This window comes from Schistocerca serialis, chromosome 2 (genome assembly GCF_023864345.2).
Source record: "Schistocerca serialis cubense isolate TAMUIC-IGC-003099 chromosome 2, iqSchSeri2.2, whole genome shotgun sequence".
Taxonomy (NCBI): domain Eukaryota; kingdom Metazoa; phylum Arthropoda; class Insecta; order Orthoptera; family Acrididae; genus Schistocerca; species Schistocerca serialis.
This window is the reverse complement of record NC_064639.1, coordinates 429,169,401-429,192,937: the sequence shown is the minus strand read 5'-3', so window position 1 is coordinate 429,192,937 and position 23,537 is coordinate 429,169,401. Positions and strand designations below refer to the sequence as shown.

Here is a 23,537-nt window from a genome sequence, read left to right as displayed (position 1 = left end):
ATCTCTAGTTTAGTGGGATATACTAATTGTGCATAGACTCTCATGTGCACCTGCTCACAAACATTAGTGAGAAATTCAAGAGTGTATAGCTACCACCTATTTCTTTACTTTAATTCATATTTTGAATACTGACTGCATTATCTCTAAATAGATGAAACATGACCGACGATGGTGTGTAGTTCGAACAGTATGCTGAGGTGTGGTTATCTCTCTAACACCTCAGGTAGCTCTTACCAGCCGCCTGCTCGGACATGCCAGTAGTGGTGATAGAGTATGGTGGTGGCAGTGGCAATGACCTTTGTGGCATGACAGCTCCACATGGACTGGTGGACTAATACCTTGGCCACACCTCCCTGCATCCTAGCTGTTCGGTTGGCTAGTGGATGGGGGGAAGGCATTTCCTTACCGCCTCACTTGCCACCTTGCAGGTGGATGTGCATGGTTTTGCTGCTGCTGGTCAGAGCAGCCCCACATGCAACGATGATGCTGGAGAGTTGCAAGTAGCATCGACTCCTGCCATGTTTATTTACATTTTCAATCATAGGATTGCCGTGATGAGTGGCCGCGTAGTTTGAGGGACCACGCCACGGACTGAGCGGCCCTCCCCGCTGGAGCTTCGAGTCCTCCCTCTGGCATGGGTGTGTGTGTTGATTTTAGAATAAGTTATTTTAAGTTGTGTGTAAGCCTAGGGACCTATGACCTCAGTAGTTTGGTCCCTTAGGAATTCACACGCACAATCATAGGATAGTGATGGAATGGGACAATACGAACATTTTTCTTTTTCATTTTGTTTTTGTTACACACGTACATTTTACACTCACTGTACTGAGCAATATTTTCCATGCAACTGTATTCTATGCGCCTCAAAGATACAGTCAGCAGGTGCCATACTGTACGTAGGTGTACCGTCCTTGAATTCTTCTTCAAATAACTTAATACTTATGGGGTCAACATTTACAAATTTTGACATTGGGAGAATATGTGCATTTTACACTGACCCATTTTCTTCATATTTTCACTATTCTCGTGCAAATACTCTACAAAATCCTACAGGGTGTTTCACAATGTTTTGGCGATTTAAAACTTGAATAACGCGCACTGAAAAGTTTCGTCTCAGTACAGGTCAATAGTCATGTCTAACTGGTCGAAGCAACATTGTGCATCAACATTAGAGTGCTATTTTCGCTACGGCGACTTTGTCGTGCATGTGCAATGTGTCTTTTGTAAGCATTTCAAGACTGTGCCACAATATCCAGTACCTGAATTGGGTAAGAAACTTCAGTGTAACTGCCAGTGCATCGAAATAAAAGTCAGCTGGTCCCAGGAAACAGTCTAAAGTCACCAGAACATCGAACGTGTGTGCAGCTGGTTACAGGCAAACCGTCGTCCTTCGTTTCGAAAACGTGCCCAGACGTCCAGCTGAGAAGTCTATTGTGCTCAATAGCTGGGTGAAATGCCTCGAGTATTGTGTAGCAAAGAATGGTCGTCGTCTCTCCAATGTAGTATTTCATAAGTAAAAATGAATAAGTGACGTATCTTGTGTGAAATGCTGAACTTTGTTTCGTGTGTAGTTTGTGTGTTACCCAAATTTGAAAACGTCAAAACATTGAGAAACACTGTGCAGTATATACCTCTTACATATGGACGCCAGTCTGTTAGTATGTCTGTAGGTATCATTAACGCACAGTACAGACTCAGGGGTATCAACCTTTTTTACCTGCCACGCACTTTTGTATCTCTATCGGTGGCAAAATCTTCTAACGGCCCATCGGTTCCACAGTAATTGTGATTTATAAAATAGGCAAGTATCCATACGTTACCAAACTTATAAAGCAGAGTTATAGCAAGATAACAATCACTTATCAAGTACTTTATGTCAAAATTTTATGAAAACCTAATGAAAATATTTTGAAAATTCCTACTACCTACTGCCCACCATGAAAGTTGGAACTCCCTCTTGAGGGTGGCAGGGACCAGGTTTACTACCACTGGTATGGATCATACAAATTCACAACACCCAAATGTTTTATTTAAATGTGTTTTCCTCTGTAATTAATCCAAACACAGCTTCAACGTGCAAGTATACCACTGAATTCTTCCTCCCAAACATATGAACGTCATCTGGTGTATGAGACGGATTCTAATCGTTCATCAGTCTTTTCTCCATGTATTCCCGTATGCTGCACAAATAGTCCCACTCATACCATCGATACTGCAATTCAGCACCAACAAATTTAACGTGTCCTACTTAAGTTACTACTATAAACTCACTGATTCCTGTTAGGTCTAAATTCACATGTTTAGGTCTATTAGAAGTCAAATTAAATGAGTTGGTGAGTAGTAGTACTCCTGTAGAGATTAATGAGGCTTGCCGAGTTGAGGAAGCTCCTGCTGCTTTGCGGAATAGTCAAACTACAGCAGGTCTCGTAAATATAGAAGGCTGCAGCTGTATTTCCAAAGTGGTCCGTTGCACTGCTGAAAAAAAAGACGTAAGTATAACATAATATATTGATAACGATGAATAAATATTTCCTGTCAGTCTCATCCTTTTCGTCCGATCCCTGTTGATAGCACTTCATGAGAGTCCTTTCACTATTCTGTACAGACTTTGATGTTCCCTATTGATTGAGAGCAGTGAGGAGGACGTCTGGGAATTGGCTGACAGCATGATGACGTCAGTATAACACGATTGGCGGACCCCGCCTCCCTTCTCTCCCACTCCCCTCCCCCTCCCTGGGGCTGATCTTGGATATGACATGCACAATTTTGTCCGCTGTAATAAGTCATCAAAGGTCATTTGAAGCTCGGCCAGAACCAACAGTGATATCCTGCTTCCACCTCATCCAAATATGAAATCAATACAAAAATGTAATGGACAATTTTTACGACGCTGGAAAAATTGGTGGGAAATACGTTTTTGCATTTGGTGTTGGTCATCTTGTGTTTGGTTTTCGTCTTCTTGTATCGTGCTTACTCAAATTTTTCAAATACAGTGACCGTGTTGCTTCTTCTGATGTGGTTATGGCTTCTGTTAACTCGTAATTTCATCGACGATCTTCCGCTATTGTTCATGCACTTTATCGATAACCCAAGTGCGTCAAGCTTTCTTTCATGCTCAAGAAAAGTAAGGCCACATTGGTAGCCAAAGTGCCTATTTATTAGCAGCTGAAAAATAAGCAATAAATTCCTTACGAAACAGAGTCCACCGACGATAGATGAATTTGAATGATAAGTGAAGCAAAAATGTATCACAAGTCAGGCAGAAATATGACATACACTGTTGTGTAGCGAGTAGCAACGTAACATGAAATGTTATTCTTACCCAAGGCTTCTGGGTCTGGCCGAGAGCAACGAGCGCGAGTGAACGGAACGCGACAGAGAAGGCGGCAGCGGCAGCTCAGAGCGCCCTCTGGCTGTGCCGGCGCTGTGGCCCGCCATCAATAACATTGGTAGTCGCCGTCCAGGCGAGGACGCAATCAGTGCGTGTCCTGCAGGCACACGCCCACGGAACCACTGCGGCGGAACAAGTTTATTGCGGTCTCCACTGAGATGTCTTTCACTAAATTCTCTGAGTTTTGTACGTAACTGCATTACCAGGGATTAGCTGCTCGGTGTCATGTTATGTACTTTGTAACCTGACAAAGTTAACCTCGCACAGTCAGACTTTGTTCGAGAAGCGAATGAAGTATTTCTCTGTACAGGTAATTAAATTAAAATAAACAGTACGGTCGTCAGGATATTGGTGGCTAACAATTGAATAAGAAGAAAGGTAAAAGTCACTTTCGACACTGGGGCATTACCACATTGATCAACTGCACAAACTGCTTAGTTTGGTGTGAACTGTTACCAGCTCTTCACCTATTCCAACATTCAGAGTAGCACTGCACTCAGCTGCCTCATTTATTTGTTGTATATGTTCTAACCTCGTTCTTCCCCTAAAGATTTTTTCCTTTAAAGCTCAAAATGAAAGTTATTCCCTGATGTATCACATCTCCTACCATTTTGTCCCTCCTTTTCAGCGTTCTCCATATGTTAACTGACTATTTCCTATTCCCACAATGTACCTTACTTTTGGATTATTAGACTGCTACAGTTTTCACCTTTTCCAACCGTAGAAAATTACATCATTTTCGTTTTTCTAAGATTCAGCAAGATTTCCGTAAAGATAAAAGCACCTACCAATTTGATTCAGTGATGTCAAGCTAGTAATGATTACGGTTATTGTGTGAAATTTGATTTATGCTGGGAGAAGTGGTAATACTGCGGTCTGCTTACGAATCACTAGATTTTTTGGTTTCACGTTTCGCGGAGGTATTGTTCACGAAAGTTGTACAGGATGATTTTTTCATAAATGTCAACTAATACTTATCAAATGCGTTCATAATGCTAAATTCTTCTCTAGGGAACATTGACAGTATTTAGCACAGTGCGGTCTATCTTTCCAACAAGTTTACTCTAATGCAACAAGTTTTATGTTTCCTTTCTTGAAATTCATGGTATTTTCGGACATCCTACAATGTGTTTCTGTGTTCTGATTAAGTTTCTTTGGGAGGATGTTAGTATTGTTCTTTCAAATAGAATAATTTACAGCTCTTTAAAATGACTTGCCCCGTTCTTTATGATCTCGGTATGACATTCATAAGTCTAACTTTAGTTCTTACGTGAGTCCTTACTGGAAACGAGACATGGATGGAAGAACATGCTATTCAGTGGCTAGAGTGACCGTTAAAAAGCGTTGTATGTTATTAATTCTCCGTATTGAAATCGAATAACTGTGTTTGATACCATATGAATGTAACCGATTCAGATACACGCCGAATTAAAAGTAGCCGGAACACGTAAATGTCACCATCAGTTTCAACCTATTCTCGTAAATTTGAACATGTATATTGTCCCCAACGTAAACAGCCAAGGAGCGGACGAAATCATTGTAGCTCGAAATGGCGCACAATGACATAACTGCGAAGTTAAAATTTCTCACGTCGGCTTCAAAATACTACATGATTCTGGCGCAGAAGGACTGCGATGCGCATGAATCGTTCATGCGGGGCACTATCAAAAAATACCGAAGAACACAACCCACAAAATAAATGCCTTCAGCTACAGAATCAAGAAGTTAGCTAGTGATTATTGTAATATCAAACATCGTAACTACGTTACATACTTTTAACAAACGAAGCTGAAATTAATGTGAATTTTAATAATGTTTCCGCACTAGTGAATAGCCACAGTTTTCTCCTTCAGTGCACAGCAACGATCACCTCAGACTATGATTAAGGTATCTCTGCTTTCGTTCATTCGTGTAAATAATGTTTTCTTTCATTGTAATCGATTGTGACAGAAGTATTAAGAATTTTATATAGGTTTCGTTAAAATTTTCCCATTTCAAATAGCTGAAACATTGCACTTACTGTTCACGATAGAATGCCCTTCAGTCCGAAGACATTTGATACATTTAACTTCCGCAATCTACACAGCCAAAAATTCCGAAAAGCACACGCAACAAACTACACACTGTTATCAGCCCTTAGTCACCGTATACTATCCTCGCCCGCCCCTCTGCCACTGCCCTCCATCACCGAACTGACCAATCCTTGTTGCCTCAGCAAATGTCTTACCAAACGATTCTTCCTTTTTTTTAGGTCAGGTCGTGTAACAAATTTTTACATCCCACACTTGATTCTGCTCTTCTGCTTCAGCTATTTGGCTCTTTCATTTTCTCACCATCTATTTTATCTTTTTAAGATTCGTAACATTCATCTTAATACTATCTTTGAAACGTTGTATTAACCACCTTCAATATGTATTGATTGGGATACTTCTGCAAACTGCATAAGCAGTGAGTCTTTGGAGAGATGGCTCTCCATCAGCCAACGACATGCATTGATTTAGAATGCAATGTGGCTCCCTGTTCGTACAAAGTGAGCCATTTTAGTGGTGTACAGCACCTTGGAGTGTTTACGATTGTCTGGTTCGGACGCCATAATATCATTCCGCATGTTAAATGCAGAGGAACAGGCTTGAGGAGGTAGTGAATCAATTATTTGGAAACTGCTTACTGCATCCTTTTTAACTACATTTCATTCTCGAATGCCTTTAAATTTACAGTGCCAAATATTCAAAGGGTGCAAGCCGACTTTTGCCTAGATGACTTTGGATTACTCTTGTGACGACAGGATCTAGGTTTTGTAATTAGTGGATAGAATTATTGCTACGAGGTTATACGTTTGTACACGTTCGTAATAGTTCATATATACATTATCAGCAACATTCGTCGCAATCCCGTTTAGAAGTTGTATACTTCCCTTTATTCACGGTTCATTTGAAAGTGCTTCACGTAGGTTGCCGCCATCCTGTTGTTGCGGTCTCATGTAAAGCATCTGCTGAAGTGAAACTCACTCTGATAATTAAATTTGCGGTCAGTGAATCTGTATGAACGAATAGTGCGTTCACTACTATGGAGCCCTGAAATTAATAACAAGGTAGAGCGGTGCCAGTTAGTAAGCAGATATAATCAGAACGAATGAGTTTATTACACAGCAGTGAGTCACAGAAATGATCACAACACTGCCATCCAAACATCTTCAGTAAAACACGTTCTCCGTAGACTGCGTCTAGTTTCGTGAATATAAAGTTATCAGTAATAGAAACATAGTTCTTATAAATCATAATGTATTAAATTAATACAATATAAAGTCATCTACTAAAACCTGTATTTAAAAAGAACCTTTTGTCGGGAACATATTGTGAGTAACAGACCTGCATATAGTCTCCATCATCGTCTACATACCAGGTTCATCTCGTAATAGTCTTCCTTATTCCGTCCTGGCAGAAGCTTTGTGGTAGCGTTCATATATCGTGCAGCGGCTCCAATGTGGAACGCATGTATCAAAAAGGTACTCCTTTGTTCTGAAGCAAAACCACACTGCAATTTTCCCTTTGTTCATTGTACCAATTTTGGGTTTCAGATCTCACAGGACCGCACAGTGGCTGTGTCTATTCGGTCTTTGACGTTGTGTATTGTAATGAATCAGCACTGGATCTTTCATGTCCCAAAATATTGTCATTATCAACTTCCCTGCAAAAATTTGTTTTTGAACTTTTACCTGTAGGAGAAGATAGGTATTTCCCCCCCTCCCCCCACATTCTATCGATTACCTTGTGGTTCCTAGATATGGAAATATGTCTCATCAGCAGCAACTGTGCGACTGAGAAAGCCTTCTCCTTCCTCATCAAAATGCCTTAATGATGCTTTCGACATTTCCCAAAGTTCCTTCTCATGTTTGTACCAAACGAGAAGAACAATCTTTGCGATCGCTTAGAGATTCACGGAAGATTGCAGCTCTTGAACCGTGTCTCACGTTCAGCTCAAGCCCAATGTCACCAGCTCTGAAAAAATAATCATCACGAATCGACCATTTAGGTGTCTCAATGTTCCTGTCCATTTTCGACATGGATATCCACTCCAGAGCTCAACGTAGCAGACAAATACACATCCACTTTAAAGCCGTTTAACAACTCGTAAATTTTTCGTTCACTAAGACACTTAAGACTATAGCTCAGCTGCAGTATAAAAATAGCCTCCACAGGTTTAGTCCCTTCACAGTACAGAAAATAAATCGCCCCTCACTTACTCCTTGGTGGTGCGGACAACTGAACATTAATAACAAAATTTGCTGGAATCTGTGCGAATAGACCTGTTCACTAAAACAGCATTGCTGACGCACAAGAATAAGAGTGAGCTTCACACTTCTCACTGTTGAGACGATAGAGCAAAAAAAATTACCAAAAAAATTATCTTTACTTATTAACTCGTGTTAATAATAAGCAAGCCCCTTCGAAACCAAATATCCAAGAGGTGATGGTGATCGTCGTGATCAACAGAGATAAAGTCCTGCCCAATTCTTCATATTTGTTGGATAATTCGGGACAAGCTGAAACTTCTCTGTCATAATCGCAACTTTATAAACTGATTTTTCTTTCGCGTATTCTAAATCTCAGTCTTGCCCCCAGCGCACGACGACGTTATGAAGGTTTTAGTGTCCCATGAATACGTGTATGGAGAATATTACATGCAGGAAACTTGTACCCATTTCACAAACGGCGTCTTCACAGTCTTCATACGGGCGACACTGCCAAGCCACCTGAATTTTATCACTGGTTAAATGACAAATTTCATTTGCTCCTGTCAATAATATTCACATAGGAAGCCCTGTTTACACATAATGGAATCAACAACACACGTAGTAGTCATCAATGATCTCAGGAAAATCCACACGCTACAGTGGAAACCAATTTCCAAGTTCGTCTTTCGACGAATGTTTAGGGCGGCAGGATCGGTAACATATTGGTAAGTCCAGTCATTTTAGAAGAGCGAATGACGGAAAAGAATTGTTTGCGTCTTTTGGAAAATTCGCTGGACTACTTGAGAACGTTTCGTTGGCTACGCGCACTCGAAAGATATTTCCATAGAGAACAGTCAATCACTGAACGTATAACCCTCTTTCAGAATCTCTGGCTGAATATAAGATTAGCATTCACTCCTCCTGTTCTATTTGCTCTACTACAGTAATTGCTGGTTGAACTAGTGATTCGGCTGTTTCAACTGCCCTGTCCTCTTCTTGTACTATGTCGCTTCTGGTTACATGTTCAGTTGTTTCATCTAGCGATACCGTTTTACTTCCATTTAGTATAACCAGTGGTCTGTAATCATTAACCGTTACCTAATCTCAGTTTTGTATCTTAAGATTGTTGTGATGCTCTATAAAGCTCCATTTTACAATAATAGTGACCTTTGTTCCGTAATTACCATATAAGACGGTTTTTGTTATTGGCTATGATACGTATATGATTATATGATGGACTAACTGTTATTGATAGTAATGAACATTCGAATATTATCTTCACGCTTGCAACTGCTTTATATAAATAATCCGAATTTAACAAACGCCTATCCTGAAATGGCAACTCTAAATTCTGACACACATACACACACACACACACACACACACACACACACACACACGTGGGCAGATAACATTGTAAAATTACAAGAAGGTTCGGTATTTGAGTTGGTAAAATTGACTGTATCGTTTGAGTTACACAGTAATGCAAAATATCTGCGAGAAGTATCTTAACTTCCCCGTGATGCACTTGAGAGAACGTACTGAGTTTTATTATGGACTTTCAGAATTTTCCATTTTTTTGAGTCATCAGTCTTCTGATTGGTTTCTACGGTCTGCCATGAATTCGTCTCATGTGCCAACCATTCCATCTCAGAGTAGGAATTGCAACCTACGTCCGCAGTTACTTGTTGGAATTATTGTAATTTCTGTCTTCCTCTATAGTTCATACCCTATACAATTTCCTCTAGTTCTGTGGAAGTCTTTCACTGATGTCTTATTCAATTTCCAATCATCCTGTCTCTTCTTATTGTCAGTGCTTTCTACATAACCATTTCTTCTCGATTCTGCGAAGAACCTCTTCATTTGTTACCTGATCAGTCGACCTAATTTTCAAAATTCTTCTCTGGCACCATACCTCAAATATTTCGATTCTCTCCTTTTCCGGTTTTCTTAAGTCCATGTTCCACTACCATACAATGCTATGCCCCAAACGTACTCTCGCAGAAATTTTTTCCTCACACAAAACCTTATGTTTGATACAAGTAGATTTCTCTTGGCCAGGAATGGCCTCCTTACTCCATTCATCACCGTTTACTTTTCTGCCTAGGTATCAGAATTCCTTAGTTTCGTCCACTTTATGATCCCCAAATCTGACGTTAAGTTTATCTCTGTTCTCATTTCTGCTACTTGTCATTACTTCCGTCTTTCTTTGATTTACTTTCAACGCCATGCTCATTAGACTACTCATTCCACTCAACAGACCTTGTAATGCTTCTTCACTTTCACTGAGGATAGCAATGTCGTCAGCGAATTTGTATCATTGATATCCGTTCACCCTGAATTTTAATCAAACCCTTGAATCTTTCTTTTTATTCCTGTCATTGCTGCTTGATGTATAGATTGAACAATAGGGGCGAAAACCTACATTCGTTCTCAAACAATTTTTAACCCGAGCACTTCGCTTTTGGTCATTGAAACTTATTGCTCCCTCTTGGTTCTTGTACTTATTGCATATTACCCATCTTTCTTTATAGCTTACCCCTACTTTTCTCAGAATTTCGAACATCTTACATAATTTAACAATGTCAAACACTTTTTCAGGTCGACAAATCCAAAAAACGTGTTTTCGATTTCTTTTTCAGTCTTGCATCCATTATCAACCACAATGTCAGACCAGCATCTCTAGTGCCTTTACCTTTCCTAAATCCAAACTATCTTCATCTAACAGATATGCAGTTTTCTTTTCGATTCTTGTGTATATTATTCATGTCAGCGACTTGGATGCATGAACTGTTAAGCTGAATGTGAGATAATTCTCACACTCGTCGGCTCTTGTAATTTTCAGAGTTTTGTATGACTTTTTTCCGAATGTCTGATGTTGTATTTACGGCCTCATACATTTTAAACACCGACGTGAGTTGTCGTCTTGATGGCACTTCCCCCAATAATGTTAGAAATTCCGGTGGAATATTACCTATCCCTTCTGTCTTATTTGATCTTAAGTGTTCCAAAGCTCTGCAAATTCTGATTCTAATACTGGATCCCCTGCATCTTCCATATCGAATTTTATTTCTTCTGGTTTCATGCAACCAGAAAACTCTTCCCCTTCATAGTAACTTCCAGTGTACTCTTTACACCTATACGCTCTCTCCTCTGCATTTAGCAGCAGGATTACCCTTGCACTCTTCATGATACCGCTCTTGTTTTTAATTTCACCAAAGGTTGTTTTGACTTATCTGCAAGCTGGGTCTATGCTGAGTCACCCCTTCCGCCAGTTATTTATTTTTGATTTCTTCATACTGTTGAAGCAGCCATTTCGCTTTAGCTTCCCTGCATTTCCTATTAACTTCATCCCTAAGTAACTTATACTTCTGTACTACCGAATCTCCATGTACATGTTTGTACTTACTTCTTTCGTCGATCAACTAAAGTATTTCTTCTGTTATTCGTGGTTACTTCGCAGTTACCTTCCTTGTACCTATGTCTTTCTTCGCAACTCTTTCTTTCCAATTCCTTTGATTTCTCTTTTCAGACACGTCCATTTCTCTTCAAATGGACTACCTGTTGAACTGTTCATAATCGCAGTAATTATAGCATCAAAGAACTTCATTGCTTAGTATTTCCAGACCCCACTTCTTTGCGCATCGATTCTTTCTGACTATTCTCTTACACTTCAACCTGGCGACGTCGATATGTACACCTGTACTGTTTCTGTATGTTTGCTGTCGATTCTGATGAGAACAACCAAATCACAACTTAACTTCGTTTCTGCGCTTCCTTCCTATTCATAATGAATTGTACTCCCGGAATACCTTTTTCTGCTGCTGTTGATATTACCCTGCACTCATCTGAACAGAAATCTTTGTCTTCTTTCTATTTCTCTACGCTGATATCCACTATACCTACCTCGAGCCTTAGCTTTTTCCTCTTCAGATTTTCTAGCTTTCCTATCAGTTCAAACTTCTGACATTGTACTCACAGACTCCTAGAACGTTATCCTTTCGTTGACTGTTGAATCTTTTTCTCGCGGTCACTTCCTGCTTGGCAGCTCCCTCCCGGAGATCCAAATTGGAGACTAGTCTGGAATCTTTTGCCAATGGAGAGATCATTATGGCACCTTTTCAGTTTTAGGCCACATGGCCTGTGGATACACATTATGTGAGTTTAATGCCGTTGTTTCCATTGTCTTCTGCATCCTCATGCCGTTAAGGGCAAGAGAGTGCCCATAATCTCTGCCTGTTCCTCCTCTCACTTTGAAAAGGCCGTATATATAATAAGGGTGACTTCTTATGCCAGAAGTTTTCGTCCATAATTTCTGACGACTTTTATTCAAAATTTCTGTTATAAAATGGCTTCACCTTAGATGTGTTTTTTCTCCCTCACCTGTGAGTATCAATGGCTACGGCGGCAGACCACTCACCTCCAGCTACAGACGTTTTCGTTTCAACTGGAAGCTGGCAATAAGGCGATTCTCAGTTACGTGTATGAATAAATTAGTTCAAAATACTTATGATCTTAGGAAAAAATCTTCTAATGAATATCAGCTGTACATTTTGTAAGCTTAGGTGGAGACATAAAGTGCAAGTCAGTTGCGTTAGTTACATGGATTGAGAAAACTGATTTCCTTCTCATTGATTGCAGATTTAATATTAAAAGAGTCGCAGTCACGTCCCATCCGCAAGCAAACAGACCAACTTTTTTGAATACTGTGAAAATCCTAGTTGTGTCTACCTCATGACCCACCATCAATAAACTGTAAGTAGCCAAGTTAGTGCAGTGGGCGTTCTTCACTCAATATGTTTCTATTTAAATGTCTGAAATTTGAAGATACAAATCAATCGTGTTGTATATAAAATGATGACCTGCCAACTGTTTCTGCATCTCCAACTTATACTCTGATCTGAAAAACACGAAGACAAGTAGAAGAATGCAATTGTACGCTGACTGCAGTTTTGAGAAACATACCTACTGATTACTATAGTCTAATGTCTATGATGCATATAGAAAACACACATCGTATATAATAATTAAATCCCGATTCCAAAGCACATTCTTAATCGTAGACGAGGGTGATTCACGTAAACACCTTAGAGTTCTATAAAATTTTGAAAAGTTGTGTGATGGAGTTGGTAAGTGGCATTAGTGTTCCTTGAGGTTCAGAAAATAGTCAACAGATGGCAGAGTGTTGCTACAACGCATGAGAAGGCAGCAGCGTCCACAAAAAGATGGCCGCCCCACTGTCAACAGGCACTGTGATTTAGCAGCGATTTGTGACGGGTTTTTTGTGCAGTGAAGGTGTCACTTCAATCTAAATTCAATGTACAATGACAGCGCAGTTCAGTGATTCGTATTTGTCGTTGCATCAACAGTACGAGTGGTGCAGAAACTTCAAAGTCAGTGTAGCTTCTGTGGAGGATGCCCCAAGACCATGGCAGGCTCCTGCATAGTGAGGAACGAGAACATTGCGTTAGTGGAGGAGCCTGTAAAGAAGAACAACCGTGTAACTCTGAACGACATAAAAGATTAGTGTTAGTTCGGCGCAGAATATTGTTCACAATGCACTGCACTTCAATAAAGTGTTTGCAACATGGATGCCATATCAGTTGACTGCCAAACAGAAAGATCGTCATCTCAATGCATATGAAGAACTTTCGCATCATTTCCACGTTGAAGGTAATGCATTTCTGGGCAAAGGTACAACAGGCGATGATACTTGGGTCCACAATCGATAATCAGGAACAATATGGTCATGCGGGGAATGATGCCATATCTCAATGCCGAAATCAAAAAAAAAAAAAAATTAATTAAGTAATTAATAAATAAAAATGCTGCAATCAATCATCTGCTGGAAATGTAATGCTCATTCCCTTCTGTGATGAAAATGGACTAATTTTCGAGTGTCACATGGACAGGGGAGTGACGACATGGTTCAAATGGCTCTGAGCGTTATGGGACTTCACTGCTGTGGTCATCAGTCCCCTAGAACTTAGAAGTACATAACCTAACTAACCTAAGGACATCACACACACCCATGCCCGAAGCAGGATTCGAACCTGCGACTGTAGCGGTCGCGGGGTTCCAAACTGCAGCGCCTAAAACCGCTCGGCCACTCCGGCCGGCGGGGAGTGACGGTCAACAGTACTTCTTATTCAGACTTGCTGAAATATAAACTTTGCCCTACAATTAGGAGTAAATGACGTGACTTCAGACTTCAGGAATATTGCTACAGCACGACAATGGCCGACCACATACAGCACATAACACCGTTGAGAATCTTCACGGAATTATAGTTGAATATCTGGTTCATCCTTCTTATTCAGCGGACCTTCTCCTATGGACTTTCATCCATACAGTACACTCGAAGATGCAATGGCAGGTAGTCACTTCACAAGTGATGGAGAGGTGGAAACCCTAATGCACAACTTTCTTCACGCATGATCAAAAGAATTCATTCATCGTGTTATCTATGCACTTTCAAAGCTGTGGAATACATGCATTCATCAGGGAAACTACATCGAAAAGTTGCAAGTATTTTTTTGTACATTGTTACAATTAAAAATATTATACACTACTACTTTTAAGATTTTCATTTGAATCACCCTCATACATATATCTTAAAGAAGTAACAATGGATCATGAATAAATCTCAGAATCTTTGAGTGAGGAAATACAATTACATTTAAAGCGTAATTATGGACAGAATGATGCACACAACATCTGTGTCTGGAAAACACAGCACATTCAGTGACCACAAATGAAAGATTTAAATGTAAAAAAGTCCATAAGCATCAGCAGGTATTGAAAAAAGCACACAAAACGAGGGTGTACTGGTTTACTATTCTGCTGGACTACCATGCTTCGAGAACTGACTGTCTCAGCAAACAATGTACATGCTGTTCAGACATAGATAAGTGCTCCTTAAGGGTATCGCAATACAGTAAATAGCACTTTCTCGTTAAGGATATGGAAATGCAGTAAATATCACTACACCAAACTTTACAATAACGGTCTTTGTTAAATATTTGTAGAACGAGATGCGAAAATGAACAACAAAAGATGACTTAAATTCTACTTAATACAGCACTCAAACGTAGCAGCGTCTCTGCGTACCAACATTTGGGGATTGCAACCCCATGACAGTGTGGAAACAGTGCACACTTTGTGCATTGACACTAAACTTCCCCCACTGGACCACATGGAAATCTCACCCCTCATTGACAGCCATAACCGCTCACCAAAGTATTTCCTCTTATACTCAGTCTGCTGAAGGGAGCTATGTTTTCAGAGAATAACTATTCACTACAGGATAATTCTTGCAGTGTGCGTGGTAAGAGGAACGTTCTACAACTGTTCAACAAAACGAATTTTCCAAAAAATGCATTTAATTCTGTCCTGTCACTCGCTCTTCTAAAATGACTGGACCTATCAATACGTTACCGCACGAAACTTTGATCGGGAAACCAATTTGGAAATTAATTTTCAATGTATCGTGTGAATTTTCCTGCGATCGTCACTGATTATTGTTTATGTTCTTGATTCCATTGCGTGTAAAAGTGACTTCATGAATGAATAGTATTAGTAGAAGTAAATGGCGACTGCCATTTAACCAGTGTTAAAATTCGAGTCGTGTGGGATTCTCGCCAATGTGAAGACTGTGTGTACGCTGTTACGCTGTGTGTGAAATGGGTACACTTTTTCCAAACGTAAAGTTTGCCATACGTGTCTTCGTGGAACGTTGATACCCACAGGAAGTCACCATGTGCTAGTGTTAAGACTACCCTGCTCCATTCCAACAATGTGTTACCGTTTCTGCACAGTCTGTTGATCTACATGTTCAGAGGAAACATGGTAACCTGTTTCATGCAATGTGCTGAAAACTCTGGTAAATACTCTATGATCAAGATTCCGACGTGTCGGAAAACGTCGACGGTATTCCCCGACAGTAGCAAGAGCACTAACATCGCAGAAGCGCTAAACACTCACAATGTCTCCATATTGTTCATTAGTGCGGCATTTAGGCCTGCACTTGAACAAGTACAGTTAACCGATACCTATCTCTGTTACTCTCTCAGTCCCTCGCACTACTTCACTCGCAATACTCCATGGATACTCGTACATTCAACGGGCTCTTTTAATGGCAGAAATACATTCCGAGCAAAGAAGTTGAAACGAACCAGGTAGGTCAGACTGTAATAAAACATCAAAGAGGTTGGCACATTTGTGCAAGCCACCGGCTCAAACAAAAATCTACATTAAATGTTTCCTATGTCGGAAACCATTAGGAATAGGGCATAACTTTATATGAAGTTTTTTTTCTTGAAATTAGCTTTCCTGGGTATTAACCATCCCTCCTGGGGCATCCTATAAACAGAATGTTCAAAAGTGTTGAATACTTTGATTGGTGGTAGTATTCATCGAAACAAGAAAAATAAGTCTAGTAAATATGGGCCTGGAAATCCACACTTTCTGAGATAAGTCCAACAAACATGGGTCCTAAAATGCATACTTTCTGCCGTAAACACGTGTGTACAGGAGATGTTCAACGTGGTGTCCACTCATGAAATGCACCTCTCTGCCTTCTGGCGTAAGAAATGACGAACCCTTTGAAGTATACCTTGTTGTTGTTGTACCTGCTGGCACACATATCGTTGATTGGCGTTGTGTAGACCAATCCCTTCAAGTGTTCCCATAACCAAAAGCCTACCGGATTGAGGTCTGGAGAACGAGCAGGCCAAGGTGTTCCCCCCTCCCCCTCCCCTCCCACCCCCACTCCCCGAACATCAACCTAGTAATTCTGAAATGTCTGTATCATATGTCTGTGAACATTATGATGAAAATATGCAGTGCACCATCATGCATGAAGCACATTTGTATTCGTTGCTGCAATGGCACAGCCGCCAGCAAGGTAGGCAATACATTAATGAGGAAGTCCAGACAATGCGCCCCAGTTAGCCTTTGTGGTAACACTTTTGGCCCTACTAATCCATCGAAAAGTACGCCCCCATGCATTGATTGAGAATCGGTGTTGATGTCCTCTTTTCTGTATTTCTTGGAGATTTACATCTGCCCATACATGCTGGTTATGGAAATTCACAACACCAAGTCTTGTGAACCCTGCTTAAATGGTAAATAAAATGCAACAGTGGATCTGCGGAACACTTCTGCAACAGCCATTGACAGAACCGCCGTCTGCCATGATGATCCTGTGGCCTTAGGGCCTGAACGCGCTGAAGATGATACGCATACAGCAATTGTACATGAAGTACCACCCTGATAAGAGAGTTAGACACACCTTCTACTACTGCTAATAGTTGCACGTTGGTCCCATTTTCTTCCACTGAACATAGCATATGCATCTCCATGTCAGTTGTGCAGACCGTGAGCGGCCTTCCACTGTTAGTCTTCTGAGGTGCAAGGGTACCTGTGTCCCTCATACGCTGGGAAAGTCTGGTGAACAGCTTACCAGAGGGCACTCTATACTGTGGATATTTTTCAAATTAGAGAACACAAGCTTGCAGGCAATGTTCATTTGCTAAGCTATAGCAGATATCATACCTGCCATTTCACTTGTCGAATAGTAGGCTTCCATTACTAACAAATGGTGGAAGAGACAACTTTAAATGTACTACATCATTTGTATCTACAAACAGCGCTACAACAGTAAACACATAAGTGAATCCGCGTTTGGAAGAAGGTAAAGCACCATGATATGTACCCAGGGTTGACAGGCTGACAGTACTGTACAACAAGGCACACAAACACGACGAAAACTAACGTAGCCTACAACACGACTCGAACCACAAAACTGACTGCAGACCATCAAATGGTAGGTAGAGTACTGTGAGTAAGACAACATAATACCCTGCCGACACATTTGACAGGGCGCCAATGGAACGACTGTGCTAATATCCGCATCCAAGCGTCGCGCAGCCCTACCTATAAACAGTGGTTCATCTCGGAAAAGATGCGTTTCCGGACTTATTTTTCTTATTTCGATGTGTACTACCACCTCTAAAAGTATTCCACATTCGTATTTTAGAAACCGTGTCCGTGGAAACTCATCATTCTGCTGGGTGTTAGTTTCTGTTTACTGCCTGTCCAAACCATTTTACTTCACAGCTCATTTTCCAGCTAATGACCTACAATGGCTGTACACTGTTGTATTGTAAAATTCTAATTTGTCACTTTCTGCTAATAACTTGAAGTGAAGTATCTGTCATGTTGATTAAAAGTAACATGTTTCTTCAAGGAACGTATCGAACTAGCAAGCTACTAGTGCTATTTTAGAGCTCATTTCTAACTTTATGAAGTGTGATCGTCACTGATTATCAGACCGTATGAAATTACGTTGGGTGTACTCTGAATTTATGATTGAAATATTTCATATTTACATCTTGACGGCTGCCGGATATGTTATTATGATTGAAAATCCATCAGCTTCCATGTAGTGAAATGGATGTATCTACATCAGTGTTTGTTCTCTCATAAAAGAGTTCTGTCATGTGAATATTCACATCTCACACCGTTGCCAGCGACTCTCATGTATAGAGCCACGGATGGAATCTCTATAGCGTTATCGCTGCTTGTTAACGTCGTGCTTCTTGATCTGTCTCCTTGTAGCGCTGTGTTGTTGCCGCTGAGTTTACAACCGACAGCCACGCCTTTCTGCTGTGGCTCGTTGCCGGGTCACCGTCACGTTATATTTACAACTGCTGCTTAAAACTCTGTGTGCTACATGCACTGACGTTTCGTACGATATACTTTGTGCCTAAATTAACGTTTGCAGATAATGCACACAGATAAGTGTCTTTCTTGTCGTACTTTAGAATCAGCTTTTTTTCCTACTAGTGGATTCAGCGATTAAAGGACGGAAGGTTAGTTTAACGTCCTGTCGACATGAAGTCCGATAGGCTCTTCAGCACAGATTGAGCAATCAAGGGATGGTCATCTTAGAACAAGTATCCAGTCATGCGTCTGATTAGACCTAAGAGGTCCACTTTTCATGAACTTACCACAAGAAATTATTATTTACCTACAATGGTGTTTTAGTTAGTGTAACATCTTCAGTTCATACTGATAGACATATTCTGATTCCATTTATAGCTTACACATATTTAACTGATGCCGGTAAAATTGTCCACCAAAATTGTGCACAATCAGCAACACAGTCCTTCATTTCATTACTACGTTTTCTTGACAAAACGAGCTTCTCTTTGCCTTTGTTCTTGCCTGAGACAACTTGATCTTTCCATCCTGTTGCTTCTCGTAAGTCTGCATATTTGGGTGGATTATTTCATTCTACTCGTAATTTATAAACTAATGAATTAACAAAATTACTAAATTTTGTATTTTACCTGGTCGTGTATTCTAGTGGTTACTTTCCTACATTGCGAAAATCGGAGAGGAGCCAGAGTATGATCGGATTAGCTCTCTGCAAAACCGAATGTTGAGCTGTTATCATCAGCCTGACTGGTTTTACTTCATTCTAAATGCACCCGTCTTCTAGGGGAAACGTCTCTGTTAGTAATCAAAACGTCATTGCTTAAATTTTGAATAAAAATCATCAAGAAACTTCTGGCATAAGAAGTCACCGTTATTCTACCAACGGCCTTCTCAAGCGAAGAATCGGACATGTTTCGGTGCTCTCTCTTACCACTGGGACGAGAAAAAGCCCCTAAAAGGCAGAAGAATCATCAATGATCAGTGGCATGAGGATGCAGAACGCACTGGAAACCACTGCATTAAAGACACATAACGTTTATTCAGAGAATATGCGGTCTGTAATTGAAAAAGTGACATAAAGAGCCCTCCATTGGCAAAAGATTCAGAGAGCGGACTGCGAAGGAGTTGTCCATCATGAAACAAAAGTTGAAGAACCAACAAAAGAACAACGTTCTACGAGTCAGACGCGTGGAATGTCAGAAATCTGAACGTGGGGGAAAAGCTAGAAAGATCCTCAAAGAATAAAGCTAAGGATCGATCTAGGTATATTGGGGTCAATGAAGTGAAAGGGACAGAATACAATGATTCCTATTTAGACGACCATAGGGTAATACGAATAGCAGCAGAAGATGGGAGTACGATTCATTATAAATAGAAAGGTAGGACAAAGAGTGAATTACTGTGAACAGTTGAGTGACAGGGTTGTTCTCATCAGAATCGACACCAAACCAACATCGGCAATAATAGTTCAGGAATATATGCCGACATTCCAAGCAGAAGTAGATTAGGATAGGTAATTCAGTGCTTAAGTGGAGATGAAACTCATGAGAGATTGGAATGCAGTTGTGGGGAAAAGAGTAGAAGAAAGGGTTACGGGAGATTAAGGGCTTTGTACTAGGAATGAGAGCGGACACTAACTAAGTTCTGGAATACATTTCAGACGGTAATAGCGAATATTCTGTTGAACAATTACAAGAGAAGGAGGTAAGTAGGGGAACAAACTGCATCCTGGTGCACACGACATTGTTGTCAAAATTTGTGACAGTCACCCCTCTCCCTCTGGGTGGTACATGTGGCAAAGCCAGAATTAAATTAGTATACAAATTAATTAATTAATTATCCATATTCATAAAATTAAAAAATGGTGGGAAATTCAAAAACCTGCGAGAATTACAAAAAATTGTGGGATTTTCAAACTGAAACCCTATTTTACGTTGTCACCACCAAAGGGAACTGCTAGACTCCCCTCCTCTCCCAATTCTCCTGTCCCCTGGCCCACTTCCTTGCTTTATTTTGAGGGAAAAACTTAGTTGTTGATGTGGAAGATCCATGTATTGGCAACTATATATCCTAATTAAATATCATTACATTATTCAAAAACACCACTAAATGATATTTGAAACAAACGGCAAAGATCACCTAACGATTTCACATTTGAATGTTATGTGTACCCTCCCCTATCACCTACAAGCAGATGCGTGGCACTAGAAAAAATTGTGTTGCTGCAGCACGCCAGCACTCTAACTTCATTTACTTTTGCAATAGTGTGTGGCGTGTGCAGAAATGTGTGTGCAGGCCCTGTTTACTTGTCGCATGACTGTGAAGTACCTTGTGGCTGTCTTCCAGGGGTCTGCCCCTGCGGAGAGGTTGCGTAGTTGCACGGTCAGTCAGGTAACTACCCGCTGCTACGGTTGGGAAAGGCCACAAGTCCCTGACACTTACCAGTGACGCAAAGTACCAGCAGCTGTATTCACTCCACTGGCCGGCCCTACTATTCCGTCGGCAGGAGGTGCTGTGTGGTAGGCCTTCAGAACCACACCACTCTAAAACGACGGTGGCTTCAAAGTTCCTCCCAGAACGATCACTAAACACAGACAAAGAACGCTAACCACTGGAACCGCATCATCATTCAGCGCCTGCTTCAAAGCCATCCTTGCAGCTGGGATGATCTGCAGGGGGTTGTAAACAGGAACCGCCTCACCCTACAGCGGCGAATTCATTGGCTTTCCTAGAAAAATAATTGTCATCGTCTTCTCTCACCAACGAAGCACGATGCTTCCAGAAACTATCCGGTTCTTCAAAGACTTAATCTGAGAAAAGTTGTAAAGTTGGCTGCTTTGATGTAGATGGCAAAAGACTCGCCTGGAAGGTACGCAGAATGCCAAAAAAGGCCTTTCTGGTATTTACGGTGGATTAAAACTGCCGGTGGCTTTGACGTAGATAGTAAAACACTCTCCTCGGAGGCTTCACTGGAATTCTTCAGTTTATCTCGTTGTCAGACACATTCTAAGAAGAATCTAAAAATATGCAGTTATTCTTCGTACGCGTGGGAACTCGCAGTTTTTGATTGAAACACAACAATTTATGTCAAAGAAGAGGTATGCTCACAAAAAGCTTCCCAGAAATAGTCGGCAGATCTCCGATCGTCAGAGACGAAGGGGAACGTCGGCAGCGTCCTTCCTATACGACAAAGGCTTACAATGTGTGTGTGGCCTATCAGTCATCGACAAACTTATCCCAATTTGCTGATCGTCGTTCGTGCTCTCCTATTGGCTGTCGTTAAAAGAAGGGTTTTAGCTTGGCTCTGCATGTACCATGTCTTGACACTTCCGCCTTAGTCCGCAGCTGTGATCGTTTGTTCGTCGGTTTGGTTGTTTCTGTGTTAGTCAGTGCAAGTTGAAATGTTTTGCAAGCACCAGCAGCAGTGCCAGCGACGGCAAATGCCCGAGGCAGGAAGAGGTGGGTAAATTACCGTGTATGTATATAATGCCGTGCTTTCACAAGTGTGTGATGGCCAATATTGCAGTTACATGGTAAAAACCATAACTTTGTCCTGACAATTTCGTAGTAATGATACTTGTCGTACTTTCGCTTATATCCACGAAACCGTGACCCAACTGGGGGCTGAGAGACAACAGCAAGCTCCATTTGTGACTGAACCACCGCAGCTGCCACGTGAGTTAAAATATTTTTCATAGTTCTGAATTTTATCCTTTGTGCTTTCGTTGTAAACGTCTTTGATCATAACATTTGTCAGGCTCTGTTACCTTTACGTATTTTTGTCGGTGCTCGTTATTTCAAAGCAACTGTTATTTAGTAACTATGCGCGTGTTTTTCGTTAAAACGACTCTTATTTCGGGCATTTACTAGATATATATAAGTGTGACGCGCGAGTGGGGGTACTGTGACCCCAACTTCCTTCCAGTGCCTGAGCAGTGTATCCCAGATGACCACGAGACCTTGGTCGGCATTATGTTTTGGGGAGACGAGGAATGAGGTAATTATCTGCAGTACTTGTATATAATCTGTGTTCTTTCTTTCTTTACAGTAGCAGCATGCGAGATTGTAACATGTATACTTATTCTCTTCCTCTCTCCTCACAGCTACACCATCAGTGAATACTGTAGCGCAGGTACAGCGACAGGTGGTATCACCAAGCAGATGCGGCCCTATTAGGCACGCCTTGCCATGTAGGATGAGGCTTGGCGCCTCTGCCATCCCCACCACCGCCTCCACGCCAGTGCGACTGCTCCAACAGTCCCACTCTAGCTTCTGTGGCAGACACCACCATCACTGCGGCAACAACCGTCTGGAGCAGGTATGACCAGATTCGCCCTCAGTCCAGGTGCTCCTTCTGGGGCAGCAGAGACTGGCAGCAGCCAGCTGGAGAACGGGTTACTTCTGCACGTCGTCGTCTTGCATCACCCCAGAATGGGTGCTCACCCTCGGGCAATGAAGACCGACAGCAGCGTCCCACTCAACCATCGCAGTCATAGTGTTACTATGGTTGGCAGCAGCACTCTTCTCTACCCTAATAGTGATCAACAGCAGGTTAGTGACGTCAAGAAAAAGTTAAACTACGAGGGGGGACCCAAAAGAAACAGGATTGTTGTCATAATAAATTTATTGATGAACCTTTTTTACAAAATTACTTCAGTCACCTTCAAAATACTCTCCATTACAGGCGATGCACTTGTCAAGGCTCTTTTCTCACTGTTGGAAGCGTGTTTCGAACTCTTCAAGTTTGATATTGTCTAGTACCCTTTGCGAAGCTGTTTTTACCGCCTCCACATCGTCATAACGCTCTCCTTTTAGCGTTTTTTTCATTCGTGGAAATATGAAAAAGTCGCACGGGGCTAGGTCCAGCGAATACGGGGCGTGGGGAACGACAGACCACCTCTGAGATACCAAATAGTGGGTCGCTCGTAAGGCCGCGTGTGCTGGAGCGTTGTCGTGATGCAGAAACCAGTCACCTGATCGCCAAAGTTCCGGGCGTTTCCTCCTCTCATCCTCTCGCAGACGCCTTAAAACATCCAAGTAAAAGTGCTGGTTAACAGTCTGGCCAGGGAGTACGAATTCCCGATGCACAATTCCACGAACTTCAAAAAAGGCAATGATCACCGTCTTCACATTTGGCTTCACTTGCCTTGCTTTTTTTTTGTCTGGGAGAGTTGGGAGTCCTCCACTGGC

The 23,537-nt window shown here is 41.3% G+C and overlaps 1 protein-coding gene across 1 annotated transcript in view; it reads right to left on the bottom strand.

Moving 5' to 3' along the window:
• LOC126456038 (trichohyalin-like) overlaps nt 1–22,638 on the bottom strand; it is a 133,955-nt gene extending 111,317 nt beyond the window's left edge. Inside the window, exon 1 of the mRNA XM_050091794.1 lies at nt 22,502–22,638. Within this exon, the coding sequence (XP_049947751.1) occupies nt 22,502–22,638 (137 nt within the window). The remainder of the gene's footprint in view (nt 1–22,501) is intronic.
• Nucleotides 22,639–23,537: the final 899 nt, after the last annotated feature.